General features: G+C 34.5%; 1 protein-coding gene across 1 annotated transcript; it reads right to left on the bottom strand.

Moving 5' to 3' along the window:
• Positions 1-12,092: 12,092 nt before the first annotated feature.
• LOC131156226 (cyclase-associated protein 1) lies at positions 12,093-19,496 on the bottom strand. The gene is made up of 10 exons (XM_058109744.1): positions 19,076-19,496; positions 17,987-18,155; positions 17,827-17,891; positions 17,012-17,318; positions 16,784-16,931; positions 16,577-16,686; positions 16,330-16,385; positions 16,164-16,220; positions 15,811-15,954; positions 12,093-12,555 (listed from the first exon to the last, which is right to left on the bottom strand). Exons 1-10 carry the CDS (start codon positions 19,346-19,348, stop codon positions 12,469-12,471), a joined length of 1,416 nt encoding a protein of 471 aa, XP_057965727.1. The 5' UTR covers positions 19,349-19,496; the 3' UTR covers positions 12,093-12,468.
• Positions 19,497-19,614: the final 118 nt, after the last annotated feature.

The following is a 19,614-nucleotide window of genomic DNA, read 5'->3' as shown; positions in this document are numbered from 1 at the left end:
AATTTTTTTTTACAAGTGTAAGTTTTTTTTTTTTTAAAAAGAAAGAAAAAGGAGGACAAATTTATTATTTTATATTGAAATTAGGGATAAAATTGTCATTGAAAAATATGTAACACACCCTTGCGGTAACAAATGAATTTGGATTTCTTGGCGAAATTCAATTACGTTCGTGGTTGACTGATTGGTCGCGTAGCCTGGGCCATTCTAAGTTGGACTAGTGGAGCAGGTGAGCATGGGCCGAATTGGAAACAGAAAATAAAATCCAAAAAGTACAATGTTATGCACATTTAAATTCATATTATATATATATTTAAAATTTTATATAAATTTAAATTTAAGTTTTAAAATTCATGTGTATGCTTCCAAATACTACTTATTATTATTATTATTATTATTATTATTTAATAATTCTCTTAACCCTAGTTTTGTGGGGTTTCGTGCTATGTTGAGGATGATTTATATGTATAAAACTCTTGAAAGTCTTGGTCAATGCCCAAGAGGAGTCCATGTCCAAGTGGAAGTGAAGGCCTTTGTGTCTAGTGGTATCACTATCACACTTGTTGTCTTGAAATCGAGTGGTTCATTAATTATTTGGTTGTGGCTTTCTTTTTTTTTTTATTACGCATCGGATTTCCGCGTGTCCGTTTTACGGTCCACGTGACTAATCTCGCGCCCCTTGAAGCCGACTCCACAACTCCAAAGGAAGTTAAATTTTAGGAATCCAAGGGCGAAAATGAATCCGAGAAGGTTTGAACACCTGATCTCGTGAGAGGCACTCCTGCAGCCCGCATTACCACCTGAACCACACCCTGGGGGTTTGGTTGTGACTTTCTTTGTAAGATGGTAGGTCGTCTTTGAAGAAGCAAAAATAATGAATTTGTGGAAGTTATTGCTCCAAAATTATAAAATAAAATAAAAAGTGTTATGTATCCTTGAAATAGTCAAGAAAAGAGTGAAGGAGAGAAGAAAATAGTTTGTTAAAATTTCAGGATTGAGGGTGTCTGCACAATTAACTTGATCTTGATGATCGGATGGTGATTTCTCATCCGATTGAACAACAATTTTGACAACTTGTTTGTGATGACTCATCCTTCTTCATTCTGGTTGGTCTTATTATCATTTGGAGTTTTGTAACTTTAGTTTTGTGGCTTGGACAACAACCTCTATTTTGGGCAAGACCTTACCATTTTTCATTCAAGTTTGATTTCAAAAAATACCACGGAAGAGTATTTTCTTACACAATAAAATGAAAAATTTGCCTCTTTATTTGTTTTTCCCTTTCTAAAATAGTCATTTTAAATATCTTTGGGCACCTTATAACTTTTTTTATAAACACTTCAAATTGTTTAAAGGGTTCTTTTAAAAAGTGAGAGCAGAACAAACTAAGCCTAATGCTTTAGTAATTTTGTTATATTTGAAAAAAAAAATTAAGGATAATAATGAAACAAAATAATTTATTAGAGAAAAAGTCAACTTTTAACTTTCAAAAACTTCAAACTTAAAAGCTCCTAACAAAGGTAAAAATTGATTATCGAAAGTGTTAGATCCTACTTTTATTTTTTTTATTACAAAAAAAAAAAGAGGCGAAAACGAGAGAAACTCACTCTTTAAGTGTCGAATCACATAAACTTTATAGTGTGATTATTCAATTTATCTTTTATTTCTTATAATTTTATTTTACTTTTTTATTAATTATAATGTCGGTGATCTTTGTAATCAAACAAAACTCTTATGCCGTATTTGGGTACATAGATTTTGGATATTAAATTTGAATTTGAATAAATTTTAATATAAATTTATATTATATCTTTATCTAAATTTAATACAAATTTAAATCCAAAGTTTATTTAAATGGCAGAACTAAATAAAAAATGTGATGAAAACTAAATAAAAGAAGTTTAAAGGAAAAAAAGAAAAGAAAAGAAAGAGTTGGTAGAATGACATAAATTTCATTTATTAAAGTTGTTTTTAACAGGACAATTGAAGACGACAGCAGCAACCTTCATAGAGATGCGTGTATGTAGTTCATCTTTTGTTCTTCTTTTTAAAAAAAAAAAAAAATTCTGTAATAATATTTTTATGGAAAGTTGGAAACAAAGATGATTCCATCTTTCTTCGATCCCCAAAAAGTGTTTTACTTTAATTATTTGGGTTTGGATCCGGCAAGAAGAAAAGGGCAAAGCGACGTCGCTTTCTAACCAAACGTAGCTGAGACGGCTTTGGAGATTAGAATTGAGATGATGGGAGACGTAAAAGCGTAGTCCCTTTTATGTATTATAATAATGTTATTATTTTATTATTATTTTGAAAAAAAAGATGTATCATTTGTTCATGTATCTCACGAATATATAAGATTAATTATATGGATATACCTTAAATTTAGAGTTGTATCTACTTCATTTATATATATATATATATATATATCTTATTTATTAAGTATGTGAAGAATAAAAAGTCATTTTGTACTTATAAATAGATCGTTCAGCTATTCTCTTTTCTTTATTCTCATCATATCATTATTCTTTTAAATTTAGAGAGTTTGATAAGTAAAGAGAAATGTTTTTTTCTTTTTTTTGTAGAACTTTGGACTCCTTCGTTTGTGCCGAATTGGAGAGAATCATATGATTCAAATCAAGTTCTTGTATCTTAGGGAAGACAAGTCTGGAGAAATCATGTTACACCGATTCGTGGGTTAAGCCAATAAACCACAGAAGACTTGAATCTCCTTAAAGAGAGTAAGATGTCTATGTCTCTACCTATTTGTAAATCGTTATTTTATTTTTATTCTATTTGAATCTAAGTTTTATCATTTTATATCATTAGTTTTCTAACAATTTTAAGGAAATTCAAAATATGGAGCCTACGGTTGAAAATCGAGTGAAAATGTTGGAGATCTCAACAAGTCTTTTCGGTTTAAAGGAGCTTACTTTAAGAGATAGAAAGGCAAGAAAAGCTGGAAGGTTTTGCAGAATAAGTATAACACCAACGAGATAAGAGGACAAGATGCAATTCTGTAAGACAAATGGTAATACTATAAAGGTAAATTTATTTTATTCTGAATATAATACTTTACCTAAAGATCTTTTCCTAAAAACCATCAATTAAAGCCTAAGATGAGAAATATGGAAAATAACAATAGACCTCACAAAATGAACAGGGGCAACCCTAATCAAAAGAATTTGACCCAATGACTCCCTTACAAGCAAAACAACAATGTTTGTTATATTAGTGACAAAAGTAGGCATATTGCTCGAATTTGCAAATTTTGAAAACGTGGGTCTTTTCCCCAATCTAATATAGTTGAGGAACCATTTGTGACAATGCTTATCGATATAAATATGGTCCACAATATTGAAGGGTGGTGGGCAGACTCAGGTGCTAAGAGGCATGTTTGTTATAATATATTTTTGTTCAAGGTGTACACTCCTTTTAAGGAACCCAAAATTATTATACTTGGAGATTCACATGTTATTATTGGCCTCTATGTGAATGACTTGCTCATTTTTTGTTCAACTTTGCATGTCATAAATAAAATAAAAACAATGCTCAAAAAATATTTTGAGATGAAAGATTTAAATGAGGCTATTATTATTTTAGGCATGGAAATTACAAAATAGTGTGATGGTATATTTCTTGATCGTTGGATTCGACAATGAGTCTATCCTCTTGTTGACAAGTCTTTAACTCTGAAATTTTTTAGCTCTCGATATCTACTCGTCGATGAACATAGGGCACTCATCAACGAATCTTTGGCTGCCAACATAAGAAGACTTCTCTCATATGTTTTTTTTCCTTTGTTTGTGATCCCACTAAGTATAAGAGTCACGCGCAAATATAACAATCTCCACCTTGGCAATTATATGCCCCTTAGGAGAACCTGAAAAACATGACTGATTCTTGAACTTGAAACGCTCGTTTGGGACTGTCTCCTTTCTAGTACTTGGATACATGCACCAAGTCCAAGCAACCTCTTGAACTTGCCAATGGCCGCTTCAGCTTCTACCATCAACTCCGATATAGCTATAGATGTAACATCTGAAAACTTTGCCCTAGGCTTCTAATAAGACCTTACCACAATAGTAAACACAAAATCTGCTGCAAGTCTTATATCACCAAAACCCTCTGCATAGTCTTCAACAAAACAAACAACTGACGGTCCACTCTGTTGCTTGCTGAAACACTCCATTACACAATCATTGAGGACCTTTGACATATCCCGGACATCACAGCCCATTCTTGGGTACCGAACGGTAGACATTTCACAACGATTCTCCACAAAACCTCCCTGAGACGGCAAACAAACTCTCCCTGCGGTTCTGTCCACAAAGCTACCCTGAGATAACACCAATCTCTTTGCAGTTGTGTCTATGCGAATCAGCAAACCAAGACCGATCTTGGTTGTACCCATTACATTTATGTCAAAGACTTTCAACAGAGTTCCCAACTGATTAACCTTAGTTAAAGCCTTTCCAGCCAATAAAATGTTACTCACACACAACATATACATCACTCCACGACATCCTATCACCCTCTTCCAAACTAGAAGCCTAATCAACTCGCATACCTGAGTAGTGGTCTGATAGTACCTATGAGCCCACCGTGATCCTACTGGTCTCTCGAGCTGAAAACTCTTTTGCAATATGAACTATGTCATCTATACCCTGAGTTTGTTGCTCCACCTGCATTACATGTCCATTCATACTGTGATACTGTTGACCCGAGATAGAACTCCCCACAGTTCTGCCCTGAGTTCCTAACTCTACCTAAATAATATAATTTTTGTTGCCGCGGTTTTCTAGCATTTGTTTTTCTTCCTTTACCTGAGTACACGACCTCATGGCTTTATCACCAAAAATCATGTCCTCGATCACCCCTTTGTTTGCCACAGGATCACCTAACTTGCACCCACCTTTCTTACAACCCAAAAAGATGTACTGTCTGGACATAATACCAAGCCTGGATCCTCCATCACTAGAATAGTGCACCAGTGGACATCCACTCACAACCGAGTAGTCTACCACAAAACCTGCCCACAAGTCACTTGCAACTTTCTTTTCTAGCGATACCTTTGGCGATCGGTCACACGAGAAATGCATCATACTCACTGACTATACCAAGAAGTACCCTATAAACCCTGGATATGATCTACCCTGCTCACAAAACTCCTTGAACAAACCCAACATACTCAGTCCCAATGGATGACATGAGGATTTCTCTCCTGGTCTGCTACTCCACCTCAATGACAACACCTCAACATCAGGCTTGTGCCACATGAGATAAACCAAGACCTTCCATGATACATTCACGAAAAACATATTTCTATCCTTTGATGCTATCATCATTAGTCTCCAAACACGTGAATACATGTAGTCATCCATATACTTCAACTATATGCCACAAAGTATCTGATTCAGATTCAACAGTTGTAGCTCCACTTACAACGATAACACCCTACAGTACATAGATATTTCTCGCTATCTTTTCTCCTTTCATTACTATAGAATTGTCTTCACACACTTTCATTTCTCCACTTTCAGTCTTGTAACAAAATCCATTACAGTCTAAAGTACCCAATGAAATAACATTCTTTCCTAAACCCTTAACATGCCTTACTTCACATATGGTTCTTACAACACCATCATGCATTTTGATTTTAACATTTCCAATGCCAAGTATTTTGCATGAAATATTATTTCCCATCAAAACACAACCAGTATTGACTGACTTGTAGGTGTCAAACTGTAATGACCTGCTATTTAATTGGGGGGTTTTTTTTTTTTTTTACTATAACATTTAAAATGCTCTGATACCACACTAGATTAAACCCAATCATCAAAATAAGCAGCAAGAAACAGAAATCAAATAAACATAACCATATGTAATTATATACAATACCAGAGTGCGAAAATGTTCCCAAAATATACATGTACAATTGTTCCCCAAAATACCCTCAACTGGGCTAGGACTATACAGAAATACTCCAAAAACATACTCACTCTCTACTGACAGGTTGTCACTGAAACCCCTCCACCTGCGAGTCTGATCTGCTCGCCTACCTAGATCACCTGAAAAATATAAATTAATGGGATGAGCCAACGCTCAGTAAGACAAAATATGTTATTACTAGTGTGTGACAAATGAGTTACAGTACTATGAAAATCTGTTTCTATATAATCATATATAGCTAGATCTATGAATACTATACAAATAACATAAATCACCACCAATTCCATATTGCTTAACATATCTATAATTTTAGGTTACTAGTCAAAATACTTCTAATGTACATAAGTATAATCTCTGTCTTTTTAAATCTGTGTATACATAATAATAACTGAAAACTTTCCTGTAGATAATTGTGTGTCATGATTTAACCCCTCATGACAGGGTTGTGCGGCCCATAGGCTGGATCTATCCTGACTAGCCGACCAGGGTAAACCACTATACTCCCTCGGTCTGATCTGCCCTCCTCAACCCATATTTGATGGGGAGCCTGTCCGCGTCAAGGCACTATACGATCGACCTACTACCACGTATTATCTGAATAGGTGGTTGCACTCTGTAAACTGTATGTAACTACAGTACTGTGCTCTGTAACTGTATGGTCCAACAGGGTCTGATACTATATAATATATCTCTATATACAACTATCTGATTTACCATGATTATGAAATAACTGTATTTACCATAACAATGAAATAAATTGTAACTATGTCAACTGTGTTTCTGAACTAAACTATAATCTGTAAGTCATGGTGTTGGAAACTGTATAATCATGGAACTGAAAACTACATAATCATGGTACTGAAAACTGTATAATCATGGTATTCTGTGATTACTATAAAACATAACCACTAGCTGTTTATTCTGTAAAACATATCCTGAAAATACTGTAAAACATGTTTATTTACTATACCCATATTCTCAAGCCACATAGTAATTTTAAACATATTATACATAAATGATAAACTGTATAAATTTCTATCGTGAATAATCATCTGATAAAAATGTATAGTTTATACTGAATATAGTAAAATTGCCTAACATAGCATATTTCTCTTACCTAACTCCTGCTAAAATCCCCTACTGAGACGGGTCCTACACCCGCAGGGTTTCCTACTCAACACCCTAAAAATAATTTTCTCCAAAACAAAATATTACTATTTCTACGTCTATTACATTTCTTACAACTGCCGAAAACTCAAATTTCAAATAAAAGACCTTACCCTGGATTTGGGATGAATTTCAACTTCGTTCCACCAACGATCCACTCCAGTAATCTTAAAGAGAACTCCGCTAGGAGCGTTGTGGTGGCCTCAGATCGTCGATCCAGCGACTGACGGGACCGAAATCGAAAAGAGATAGAATAGGGGTCTTAGGAGAGAGAGTGGCACTGTATTTCTGAATTAATCCGAAGTTTTGCACTATTTATACTGCGGGATTCGTCAACGAGCCACGTCACCTCGTCGACGAGTCCTGTAGAAAGTTCGTCGATGAATCTGCACCCTCGTTGATGAATTTCAGACTTCCCAAAATTCCTCTCTCGGTATCTTCTCGTCGACGAGACGGGACCTCGTTGACAAGGTCCTGAAGAACCCTCGTCGACGAAACCCCTATGTTTGTCGACAAGGCCTGGGGAAATTTCTTGGAATTATCACCTCCAAAATGCAATGTCGTCGACGAACAGTCGGCTGCCTCCTTCTGTTACTGATTCCATTTCCCTCCCTCTTTATAATTTAAATACTATTATTACTCGGGTCGTTACACAAACCATTTTCTATTTGCTGTCATGTGATAAGAGCATCTAGTATTTAGGATCAAGAATCATCTGTAAGGCACTCCGAACCTGATGAAATACATAGTATATCCCCATCACATGATAGAGAACTTCATCGGCCAAACACAAGCGTATTTTAGAAATGGCTTTTGCTGCCAATTCTCCCCATATTGCCTCATCCATTCCAACCAGTTGAACGCCAAGTAGAGCCTTAGTCATCCCTTGTTGCACAAGTATGTCCTTCACTCTCCTCTACCATAACCAAAGTTTTTGATTCCGTCCAATTTGACGAAGTCAAATCTTGCAGAAGATGATCCCGAAGCCATCTCAACAATCGCTTTGATACCACTTTGTTGTAATAATGGATCAGATATAGGATGCACAATGGAATAAAAATGCAACAAGTAAATCAAACTCAACTAGAAAACATGAAATAACAAGTACAACAACAAGATATACGTGGTTCAGCAAAACCTACATCCACGAAAGCAATCCATACAAAAATTTCACTAAGAAATTTGAGAATACACAATACACTTCACAAAGATCTCTCTCATGTCTCACAATACCTTCAGATAGGGATAAATAGGCATTCATTCAGAGGTTTCCCTCCAATTACCCAACCACCCCAACGTTCAAATTCAAAATTTAAATTTCTTCTCGTAGCCTAGGCACACTCGTCGACAAGAATAAAGGATTTGTCGACAAGTCAAAGAAGCTCACTCGTCGATAAGTCTTTAACTCTGAAATTTTCAAGCTCTCGGTATCTACTCGTCGACGAGTCTTTTGCTGCCAGCACAAGAAGACTTCTCTCACATGTTTTTCTTCCTTTGTTTGTGATCCCACTAAGTATAAGAGCCACACACAAATATAACAATATAAAATCTTCTAAAAATCTTGCGGATCCATTAACTAAGGTCTTAGTAAAAGAAAGAGTCTGGAATACATCAAGGGGGTTGGGATTAAAGCCCTTAAAAATCACGAACCACGTATGAGGATATCCAACCTAAGGACCAAACATCCTGTAATTGGGTTCAATGGGAAGAACAAATCATATGGTGGTCATAAGAAATGCACTATTATTTTTAAACTCATCCCTATGGTGTAAATGCATTTATCTTATAACGGAGGAGGTTGAGTTTTTAATGATAATATATATCTCTTATGAGTGGGGTGTCAGAGTTACAGGAGCACCCTTAACAGATTTCACCTATGTGAGCATGGGAGTAGGGCTGCTCTCTATGAGAATTGGGCTTATTCTCAAATATGCTCATGAAACTGGGATTAGCACAAGGCCAAAACGTGCTGGCTATTAAAGCTCATGTCAACACCTGAATGATCATGTGTGAGCACTAATACTTTATTTCCCTTAAGCAATCATAGTTCAAGTCTGAGACCACTAGTGACTGTGGAGTAATGATTATTGTTCAGTAAGTGAAGATTCAATGTAGAGCACACCTTCATTATGCATAATTATTCATCTTTGATTGTTAAACTCACTATATGCATGGTGTATACATAATATTAAAATGAGGGGGGAATTGTTAGTGTATTTTAATATTATTATTATATTGTTTGTGTATTATAATAATATTATTATTTTATTGTTATCTTGGAAAAGAATATGTACCTTGGATTGGGTTATGACAATTCATTCATGTATCTCATAAATGCATATGATTAATTATATGAATGTACCTTGAATCTTGGGTTGTATCTACTTAATATATACATATCTTATTTATTAAGTACATGGAGACTGAAGGGTCATTTTGTACTTATAAATAGACTCTTGAGGCATTTGCACAACACATCAATATTTTCTCTTCATTTTCATCATATCATCCTTCTTTAAGTCTAGAGAGTTTGACAAGTAAAGAGAAATGTGTTTTTTTGTGGAGCTTTGGGCACTTCCGTTTGTGCGGAATTGAAGAGAGTCATACGATTCAAATCGGGTTATTGTATATATCCTGAGGTAGAAAAGATTGAGAAATTCTGCTGCACCGGTTCGTGGGTTAAACCAATAAACCACAGAGGATTTGAATCTTATTAAAGAGAGCGAGATATTTGTACCTCAGTCTATTTGTAAATTTTGGTTTTATTTTTATTCTATTTATATCTAAGTTTTATCATTTTATATTATTAGTTTTCTAATAGGGTCTACCACATTTCTTCCTCTACTTTCATATAAAGATTAAAAAAAAAAAAAAACTTAGTAACACAAATCGTGATGATACAACCCTAATTGATAGGATCTTATTAAATGATGCAATATACGTAATGACACATATGATACAGGGACTCAAAATACACAAGCTCACAATGTGTTTTAGGTGATTTATAATTGAGATTCACGTAATTCAAATGGACTGATTTCATCGACCGATAAAGTGATTCAGAGGGCCTAATTTTATTTTATTTTTCTAGTGCATCAACAAAAAAAAAAAAAAATCAATTTGCTTTTAATTCAATTGAAGAACTTCAGGGTCATTTGATGCACCAACATAAATCAATATTTTTTGTCCTCTTTAAGAGTATGGTATTTATTTAACTCTATTTGGAACTTTTAACTAATATTAATATATATCATTTTTATGTTTAATTATTAAAGTTTGAAAAATTATATATACTAATGAATAAGAATTTAAGTTTTCATTTTTTTAAAAAAAATTCAATCACACTAGAAAAAAAATCTGTTTATAATAGTTTCCAATATAAAAACAATATTCCATTTTATTTTTTCCTTCATCCAAATAAATCCTTGACCCAAACAAAAGTAGAATAAAATTTTAAAATTGTGAGATTTTGAATTTGGCAGTAAAATCATAAAATTAAAATAAATAAGATCCTTGAAAAAGAAGGGCAAAATTCAAAAACCTATTTTTTTACCATAAGGGCACAACTCAACTTTGAATAGAGTAAATGGAATATAGAATGGTATGAAAATAATCTCTATAATTTTACATATTTTCAATATAATTTTTCATTTCATTTCATTCACACTAAATTCGATTATAATGTACAAAAATTGAATTAATTAATTAACTATATATTTAACAAAAGAAGATTTCATTAATAGGAGAAGAACATTGGATTAGGTTTATTTAATATGTAATCAAATTGATCTTTATAATTCTAGATATTGACTATGTAATATTTCACTTTGTTCTGCTCCTATTTTTCATACCGGCATATCAAATGTTCGGCAAGTTCACAACATGCTTATTCCTAAAAATAAATTTTTTTTATTTTTTTTAAAAAGAAGATGAAAACGTAAAAAAAAAAAAAATTATCCACTTCACTCCAACATACCAAAGGTTGAGTTAATTAGTTCATGAAACGATTGACCCGCTCGGAACTTGAAAATTATGAGGAAAATAAAAGAAAAACACAAAAAATTCAATTTCTTTGGTTATTAAGAAAATTGAAGACAATTTCCTTAATTTTTAATCATATTAGAACAAATTTTTATTTTTAATAGTATTTGATATAAAGAGAAAAATTCAATGAAAAATGAGTTCCCTCCTCATTTTCCTTTCTTTTTCTTTCCACCAAAAGGACTGGATTCTTATTCTTAAGAATAAATTCAAAGAAAATGAAAATATAAAAAAAAATTATCATATAAGAACAATTTCAAAAAATAATAATATAAAAAGTCATATTACTCCAATCAAACAAAAATTAAGATTTCAAAAATAAATTTTTAAAGTAAAATTGAAGAGTAATCATTCAGTGTTTGTCCACTTTATTAAAAAATGATATTATTCTTTACTTAAATTATGACAACGCGAAACGGTCAAATCTTAATATTACAAAGGCTTCTTAAAAAATTATCATTCCTTGAAACAAAATGTAACTTAAATTTATTTATTACTAATAGAAGGAACAAAACAAGACAACAGTTTTCACAACTTGGGATGTGAAGATTGTTGCTTAAAAGCCAAGGCACTCGAATTCCTATAAAGTCACCTTTTCGCACACAATTATCCACAAACACCTTTTCAAGAACCACAATCTAACACAGCCCTACACCAGATTGATTATTTTAGGGACTTGAAATTTGCATTTTCATAATTAATAAAATGATATTTAATTGTCTAAATCAACATCACTCTCGAACATAATGCAGCTGCATGCATAAACCTAAAACTGAGTAAATTTGCATAGTCAAGTTTTAAATTTGAATTTCTATAAATTATAACTCTCTATTACATTTCGTCCAAATTCATATCATTTCAAATTCAAAGTCCTCACAAACATAGACACACAAAACCCACAACAAAAAGAGGGAAGATAAATAAGAAGCTCCTCTGTGTGGAAACTGAAAAGTATACGAATAAATAAATTAATAAATAAATCAGACAGTTGGAAAAGCAAAACATTACATATAACACAAATACCAGACCGAAAAAAACAAAAAAAAGAAAGGCTCACAACAGGCCATTCATATGGAAACAAACTCAGCCTAAAACAGGCAGAAAATTACAACAGTTTGATCAACCAAAAAACAGCAGTGTAAGAGCAAACCCAACAGAATGCAAATGTATAAGCATACTCAAATACCAACTGTAACTGAATCGGGCCGAGAGAAAAAAAAAAAAAAAGCGCCATTCTGCAGTCTTCCGATGATGTATATGAAAAACGAAGAAACAAGCAGCCAAATGCTTGCGTTCAACAAAAAGCTATCGCAATTACCCTCCAGAATGGGACACCGGAGTTGTTACGAACTGCCCATTCTTGAAGACATGAACAAACTGCTGGGGCAAAGCATGCTCCCCCTGCAACGTAACACATGAAGAATTATCCATCATAAACTCAACGAGCCAAAACTTCTTATTCATGTCTGAATTTTCTTTTTTCTTTTTTTTTAAAGCATGCAAATTCAAAAGATTAAACGAATTCTACCTAACTTAAAAACACCAAAATAAATAAATAAATAAATAATTTAAGTCCACTGTCACACCTAGATGAATGCCAATTAAACCTAGAATTGATTTTTTTAAAAAAATTTAAAGGTCAGATATTTACATGCATTTGATGCATTATTACCATCCGCCCTGGGGGAACCAACTCATTTTAATTTTAAAACTTAAGAGAGAGGCATCAGTCTTTGGCATCAATAGATTCAATACCATATGCATAATTAATAAACACAATCAAAATAATGGATAATGACTCGGAAATACAGACAGGGACAACAAAACCAGGACTAAGCAAATCATGGAAGGATGTTATCTTCAGCCAATGTCCCACAATTAATCAGCAACTAAAAACTGAAATGTGCATTGTAGATATGGTTTAAATGTTTGCGGGCATTGTTGGTCTCACAATCTTAAGAAACGTCAGGTGAAAATGATCAAAATGACAAGGTTTAGCACCAGCTGAATCAACTCATTCTATGGATGCTCGTGCATAGAAGCCCAGAACAGAATATGTTACGATCAAGCTTCCAGGATCCATAGAAATTTGTATCCGTATATAAGAATATATTCCTATCCTTTGTGTGATCAACAAATACAGCATACAGGAACATTGCTAAAAAACAGTACAAAAGATCAGCAGCTTTTAAAGACAATCACAAATGCAACTCAGGAACCTCTGCCACCGGATTGCATAGCAGTGCCAGTGACTTCTTCCTAAGATGCAAATTTGGTGAAGAAATTTTCCCATCAAAGTGAAATTAGCCCCCACATCTCAAACCAATTAAAAAATTACTTACAATACTTACCACTTAAAATAAGGACTTGTCCTAAAAAGTACTGCTGGGCTTGCACAAAAGCAAGTACTTACTGCAAAAATAGTTTTTCAAAACCACCTTTTTCACATTAAAAAAAAAAAAAACATTTTCCGTAAATGCTGAAGAATTGCCATTTTGACCACCTTATAAGGTTGACGTTAGAGACCGTTAACAAACTTGCAATTTTTTAAAGAGGTGGTGGTGAAGTTGTAACTTATAACTCTCAGTTCTGTGAGCATGGAGGACCCAAGTTGCTGCTGCTGCTGCCGCTGCCTCCTCCTCTGGCACCAGACTATCACCAACCCACCCTCACCCCCCTTCTCTCACAGGCAGTCAGGCGACTCAGGCCTATGCCCAAGAAGCAACCTAGGCCGCTTCAGTCACCTCACATCACCTTTACCGACGGATCTAGCGGTGCTCCCAGATCTCCCCCCACCACCGAAATGAATTAGTGATGACTGATGAATTATTAAATGTTTATAGATAATTGTTCATTAGAAAATAATAATCATACAACTGATTTATTTATAAAAAATAAAATAAATTTTAATTTAAAATATTAATTAGAAGATATTGACTAAAATTGTTAGTTTATTCAATAATATTATCATTGACACAATTTAATAATCATACATTATTTTTTGTTCTATATTATAACATATTACTAATATGTTGAAACATTATAATATTATTATAAATTACAATAAATTCATACATCACTTACAATCAGCACTTATTTTTAGACACACCCAAGAAATTGTTATATGGATTTCAGGACCTTTCTATTAGTATTTAATATCAACATTTTCCAATTCATTACTTTTTTCAGAAATGTGTTTTTCTATAAGTGGTTCCAAACAAACCAGAATGCCAGTAGTCTTTTTAACTATTGCATTAGTTATGTAATCAAAAAAGTCAAAAGATTATTTACATGATATTTTAGGAGAGAAGAAACTGAACTTCAGCCACTTCCTGCTCAATTCTGCACAAGTTTTATTGGGGTTTCCACTTCCCACCAAAATAGTTAATATACCAATAGAAAGTTTGACCAATTTTGACAAGGCATTTACAGTCCAACCTAGCAAATAAAGTAATTGAAGATCATCAGTATAACTTCTTGACATCCCCAGAAAACACGCTCAGCATGCCCTAATCAGGCATGTCATTAGTGCCAATGCCCTAGGTAAGGACTAGGGAGAGTAAAATCCAATTTTTAAAAGCTCCACATTTACCTTTGAAAGAAAATGAAAAGAAAACAAAAGTAAACCTTGAAAACTGGGTTACGGAAACTCTAATATTACCACTCCATCAAATGATCCAATTAAATTGAAAATTTTCAGAATCAAGGCATTAAAAAATATATTACTGCATAATCTGCTAATGCCAGTTGAACCATTCTAGGGAAGAATACACAAAATTAAAAGCAAGACAACATAACATCACACACAAATTAAAAGCTGCAAGCATTCTTTGAGCAACTATCATTTGATTAATGTCTTACCAAGTTCTAACAATAGAAACCACAGGACAAACATGACACTGGATATCCTAATCAATCCTTGCCTAGTCATATTCACAAGGAGGCCCTAGTCAGTTAGAGAAAGTGAGAGGAGACAGTTGACCCAGCTAATGGTTTCCTAGAAGTGCATTTCAGCTACATAGACTTTCAAGCCACATACTTGAATGACCTAACCAAATGGTCCTCATCAATGTTACCTAGAATTCAGAATGTTCCGGTTCACAGAACAGGGTACGATATATACTCAAAAGTGAGGTGGATGAGGTGGATTAGGGGTATCCATATAGAGATGTATAGCATAAAAATGTCTGATGGAACTTTCTTCCATTTAAGAGAAGATGCTAAGAAATTTTCTTTGGTAAAGTACATTAATAATGATTGAAAAGAAAAACATAATATGATAATGCACCACTTTTACTAATACAACAATATTTCATATGGAAAACTTTGAATTAAACTTCAAATCTCTAGATTTAGAGTTCTGGAATGAAAATGCACCATATTTTGCACCAACTTGTGGCTTGCTAGAGTGTAAGCACATTCAGCTAACTAGGTGATTTTTAATCATTTCAAACATTTCTCAGGACTATTTCTAACCAAATCAGGTCATCCACAGCAATCATATCCGAGTTCTCAGCGTGAGTGTTGTACATGGCATCTTTTTTAATGTCAAGCTTAATAATTTTAAACAATCGCAATGGATGAGTATACCAACAAAAAATACATTATAGGATAAATACCCAGAGCAAACCAGCCAAACAGAAAATGTTAACTCACCCAATCACCATTAGGGTCAGCACCAGGTACCAAGACATTGATCTCGCTTGATTTAGCTGTTGTTATAGAGGTTTCCAAAGAATCTTTGCTCAAATACAATTGGCAGCCTGATGTGTTGTCAACTGAAATAGTTGGAGCTGAACCCTGTAATAGCATTTAAAAATTAAGAACTTGGGTCATTCTAGCCTTCAATAGTGTAGGTCATTGAACTGCTCAATATGAAATTCTAATGCTCAGAACACTATTAGCACGTTAGGAAGTTAAGTAAAGATTGTGATAGTAATGTTGTCAATTTAAAATATGCCAGAATCATTACTCTAATTATATTTGTTTCCCAACAAAAAAGTAGATACCTGGCATTGCACCTCAACACCATTGCAGTTAACAACCTCACAAGCAGCCACAACATCCTGTATTTCACAATTCAAGGTTTAAAAATGAACGTGCATCTTTCACAACATAAAGCTTCCATATATCATAAAAGTACTCAATTCTCTATTCTAATCTGCTCAGACTAACCTTGAAAACAATTCCCATCTTGGTGCATTTGTCAACTGTTATATTGTTAACTTTTCCTGCACATTATTAGAGTAAGATATGGCTGCATGTAAATATTAAAAAAAAAAAAAAAATCCTGCTCATTTTTCCTTTTTTGTTTTCTTTGTTCTTTATTTTTGTTTCCATTTTTTCTTTCTTTTTCTTTTTTTTTTCTGAGGATGATGTGTCAGGGCAATTATCATATTGCTTGTGAGAAAACAAAAATTACCCTGGATTTGCAAAACAGAATCTTTGCATCCAAAGATATATACAGACTGTTTTGCATCACAGTCATCAATGACAAGATTCTTTCTCCCAATTTGATTCTCAACCACCCACCTGCCAGTAAATACAACATAGTAATGAGATTAAAAATTGTATGCTGGCACAAATCTAATATAAAGCCAAAGCATCTACAAATGGAATGCATACTCACTTACGACCCATTTGAAGCTCTAACTTTGGAGGTCCAGTTTTAGAAAAAGAAGGTGAATTGGTACGGCCTTCCTTTTCACCAGCGGCTACAACGCCACTTCTATCTGCACGGTTCTTTGTCTTCATATCTGCTGTGACTTTTCTCAAACCTAAAAAGCAAGCAATCAAATTAAAACTGTGCAACATACCCCAAATAATAGAAAACAGTGCAAATGTGGAAGAAAACTACCAGAAGTCACAGACTTTCCCGCACTAATTTCTTGAAAAACAGCTGACATCCCTGTCTTTGGGTGTGATGTTGAAGACTGAGATGATTCAGAGCCGAAGAGAGGAGCTGGAGGAGGGGGTGGAGCAACAGGGGAAACTGTTGGAGGAGCTTTTGATGGTGCAGCAACAATTTTTCCTGTGGAACTCCATACTGGGCCCAGAGGATAGTAACACTTAACATAATCCCTTAAACCTGGAAAATATAGTTCCTTCAAAGCTTTGGCCCACTCCACATGATTTGGGTCTTTGTTTTTGTACTCCACAAGAATCTGAAATTTGCCATTCAGAGAGTCAACAAACATGATTTGGTAATGACTTTACAACTTCAAAACACTAATGGGCACAGCAATATGAAAGGCATGTGTGAGGCCATCCAGGAGATGTCCATGATACACTACACATGGAAGACTGGAAGTATTAAGCATACAGGAAATGAAAATTGAATAATCAATATGTTATTACACACTTCAGTGCATAGTTTTTTCCCCTTAATTTTTCATTTTGACTTTTCACCAGATGAACCTATGAAGCTGTTGGTTATGAAACAATGGAAGTGTATGCAATTACTTACCAACATTTCAAGATACATTCCTAAAAAATTGAATGCAACAATAGATTGCAAACATCATTTTTCAATCCAGAATATTCTCAACCTTCTTGCACAGGAGTTTACTATTACCAACTCTCTTTCTATTTGAAAGAAAATATTTTTAGTAATTATTTGGTGGTATTGTAACAGCTAACAGGAGTCACTTGCTGCTACAAATATATAAGTACCTTGTTACTGTAGAATTCTGCCATTTGCCAACTTTCTTCCACATGTGCAATAGGCAAGCTCATACCTTTGGAGAAAGATAAAGCATGTTAAGGAACCAATCAAGATCAAATAAAACCATCTGCTTTCGCCATTAAAAAATGATCACAGCTTTCACCCTACCACAATCTTTTCCCGAATATGCAATCCATGCTAAAGCTGAGAGACTGTCAGTGGCAGCCTTCAAGTGGTTAAAGAAATCAGATCGCCTTCCTTCTGTCATTGCATTCGCTTTCACAATCACTTCATTCAATGGATTGAGAAATTCACTCAATCCCACCATGTCAGGTTTCTGCACTTGTAAATCACACACTCATCATCAAAGCAATTCAATTAACAAGAAATGATACGTATACAGAAAAAAGAAATGCAAGCACTGCCAATTGACCATTTCTTGGTCGTAGTATGAATCATATGACTTATCTTATTCATTATTCTGAATCTTGTCTAATGCACTTACCTACCAATTCTAGTATCGACTATCAAGTGCCAAACCACTTAAGAACTGGAAGAACTCATCATCGCTGATCTTAAATGATCAATAAACAATCTTATTGCACAATTTAAGACTTTTAAGTATTTTAAAAATCCACTGCAAACTTAGAATGCATAATCTCATTTTAATTTGATATCATTTATGATTTTCCCTGCTTCTGTGCTTTCTCTTAAGCTTTCCTCAAAATTTTGCTAATAACATAGATTTAGTTAACTCATCCAAAACTCTAATTGGATATATGATCAAGGGAGTCGAGCTATCAGTGTCTTGGGGGTCAGAAATGAATCTCATGAGATCAGATCCAATCATCCAATAGTAAAAGACGCAAGCATCAATGCCATCGTCGTGCATTAATTGGAATGTATTGGAATAGGCATTCTTTTGCAAAAAGGTGATAACAAAATCTAAAAATAGCACCAAATAGATAATAACCAACCCTAGTAAATTTCTAAGCATTTCTCTATACTCTGTTGGGATTAAACCGAAAAATTATCACCAAAATCACCCGCAAACCAAGTAACATAGAAACATGAGAACAAGAAAACCAAGCAATTCGGGCACAATGTCACCATGTCATAAGCTATCCACACATCACTAAAGTCAAATATACAAACCCGAAATTTTCCAACCAACACCAACGCAACAACGAAACACCTCAATCTCATCTAATCCCAAATTCAAAACGCAAAACTAACAAACCACAAAACAGAACCAACCTGAGTCTGCTTGACCTTGACGAGAAGCTCCCTCTCAGCAGAAAACGCCTCCTCGAGAACCCTCGTAACGACCAAAACTTGTCCCCCAATCTTCCCCGCCGCGGCCGAAACCCTACCCACGAACTGCGCCATCAGATCGTCAAAAGCAGCAATCGAAGGATCCGCCGCACCGCCGCCGCCGCTCTCCGGCGCTCCTCCCGCGCGCCCTCCGCCTGAAACCGCCTCCAACCGCGCCACCGCCGCTTCCAATCTCTGTATCAGCCTCTCCTCCATTGTTCAATCCAAGATCTCTCTCAGATAAGATTAAGGACGAGATCTGGGGTGGATTGTTGTTTAGGGGTATTTATATGTGCCAGTGTGAGCGGGTTTTTGTTCTGTTGTGTTCTTGGCGTTGGGGGTGACGCCGAAAGGCAGAAAAAGGACAATGGGAATAATTGCTTTTCTCGGGGGGCGGAATGGTAATAATGACGGTCCATTAGGATTGTTTGGGCACTGACATGCCGACAAGTGGCGCTTTGACAGGCAACGGTGGCGTGCGT

This window comes from Malania oleifera, chromosome 5 (genome assembly GCF_029873635.1).
Source record: "Malania oleifera isolate guangnan ecotype guangnan chromosome 5, ASM2987363v1, whole genome shotgun sequence".
NCBI classification, from domain to species: domain Eukaryota; kingdom Viridiplantae; phylum Streptophyta; class Magnoliopsida; order Santalales; family Ximeniaceae; genus Malania; species Malania oleifera.
Note: the sequence above shows the minus strand (reverse complement) of the source record. Positions and strands in the feature narration are given on the sequence as shown.

Coding starts and splice junctions, on each gene's coding strand:
- LOC131156226 (XM_058109744.1), bottom strand. CDS start 19,348: ATGGAGGAGAGGCTGATACAGAGATTGGAAGCGGCGGTGGCGCGGTTG. Junction 16,932..17,011: donor GGGAAAGTCTGTGACTTCTG/GTAGTTTTCTTC, acceptor CTTGCTTTTTAG/GTTTGAGAAAAGTCACAGCA. Junction 16,386..16,576: donor TTCTGTTTTGCAAATCCAGG/GTAATTTTTGTT, acceptor AATAATGTGCAG/GAAAAGTTAACAATATAACA.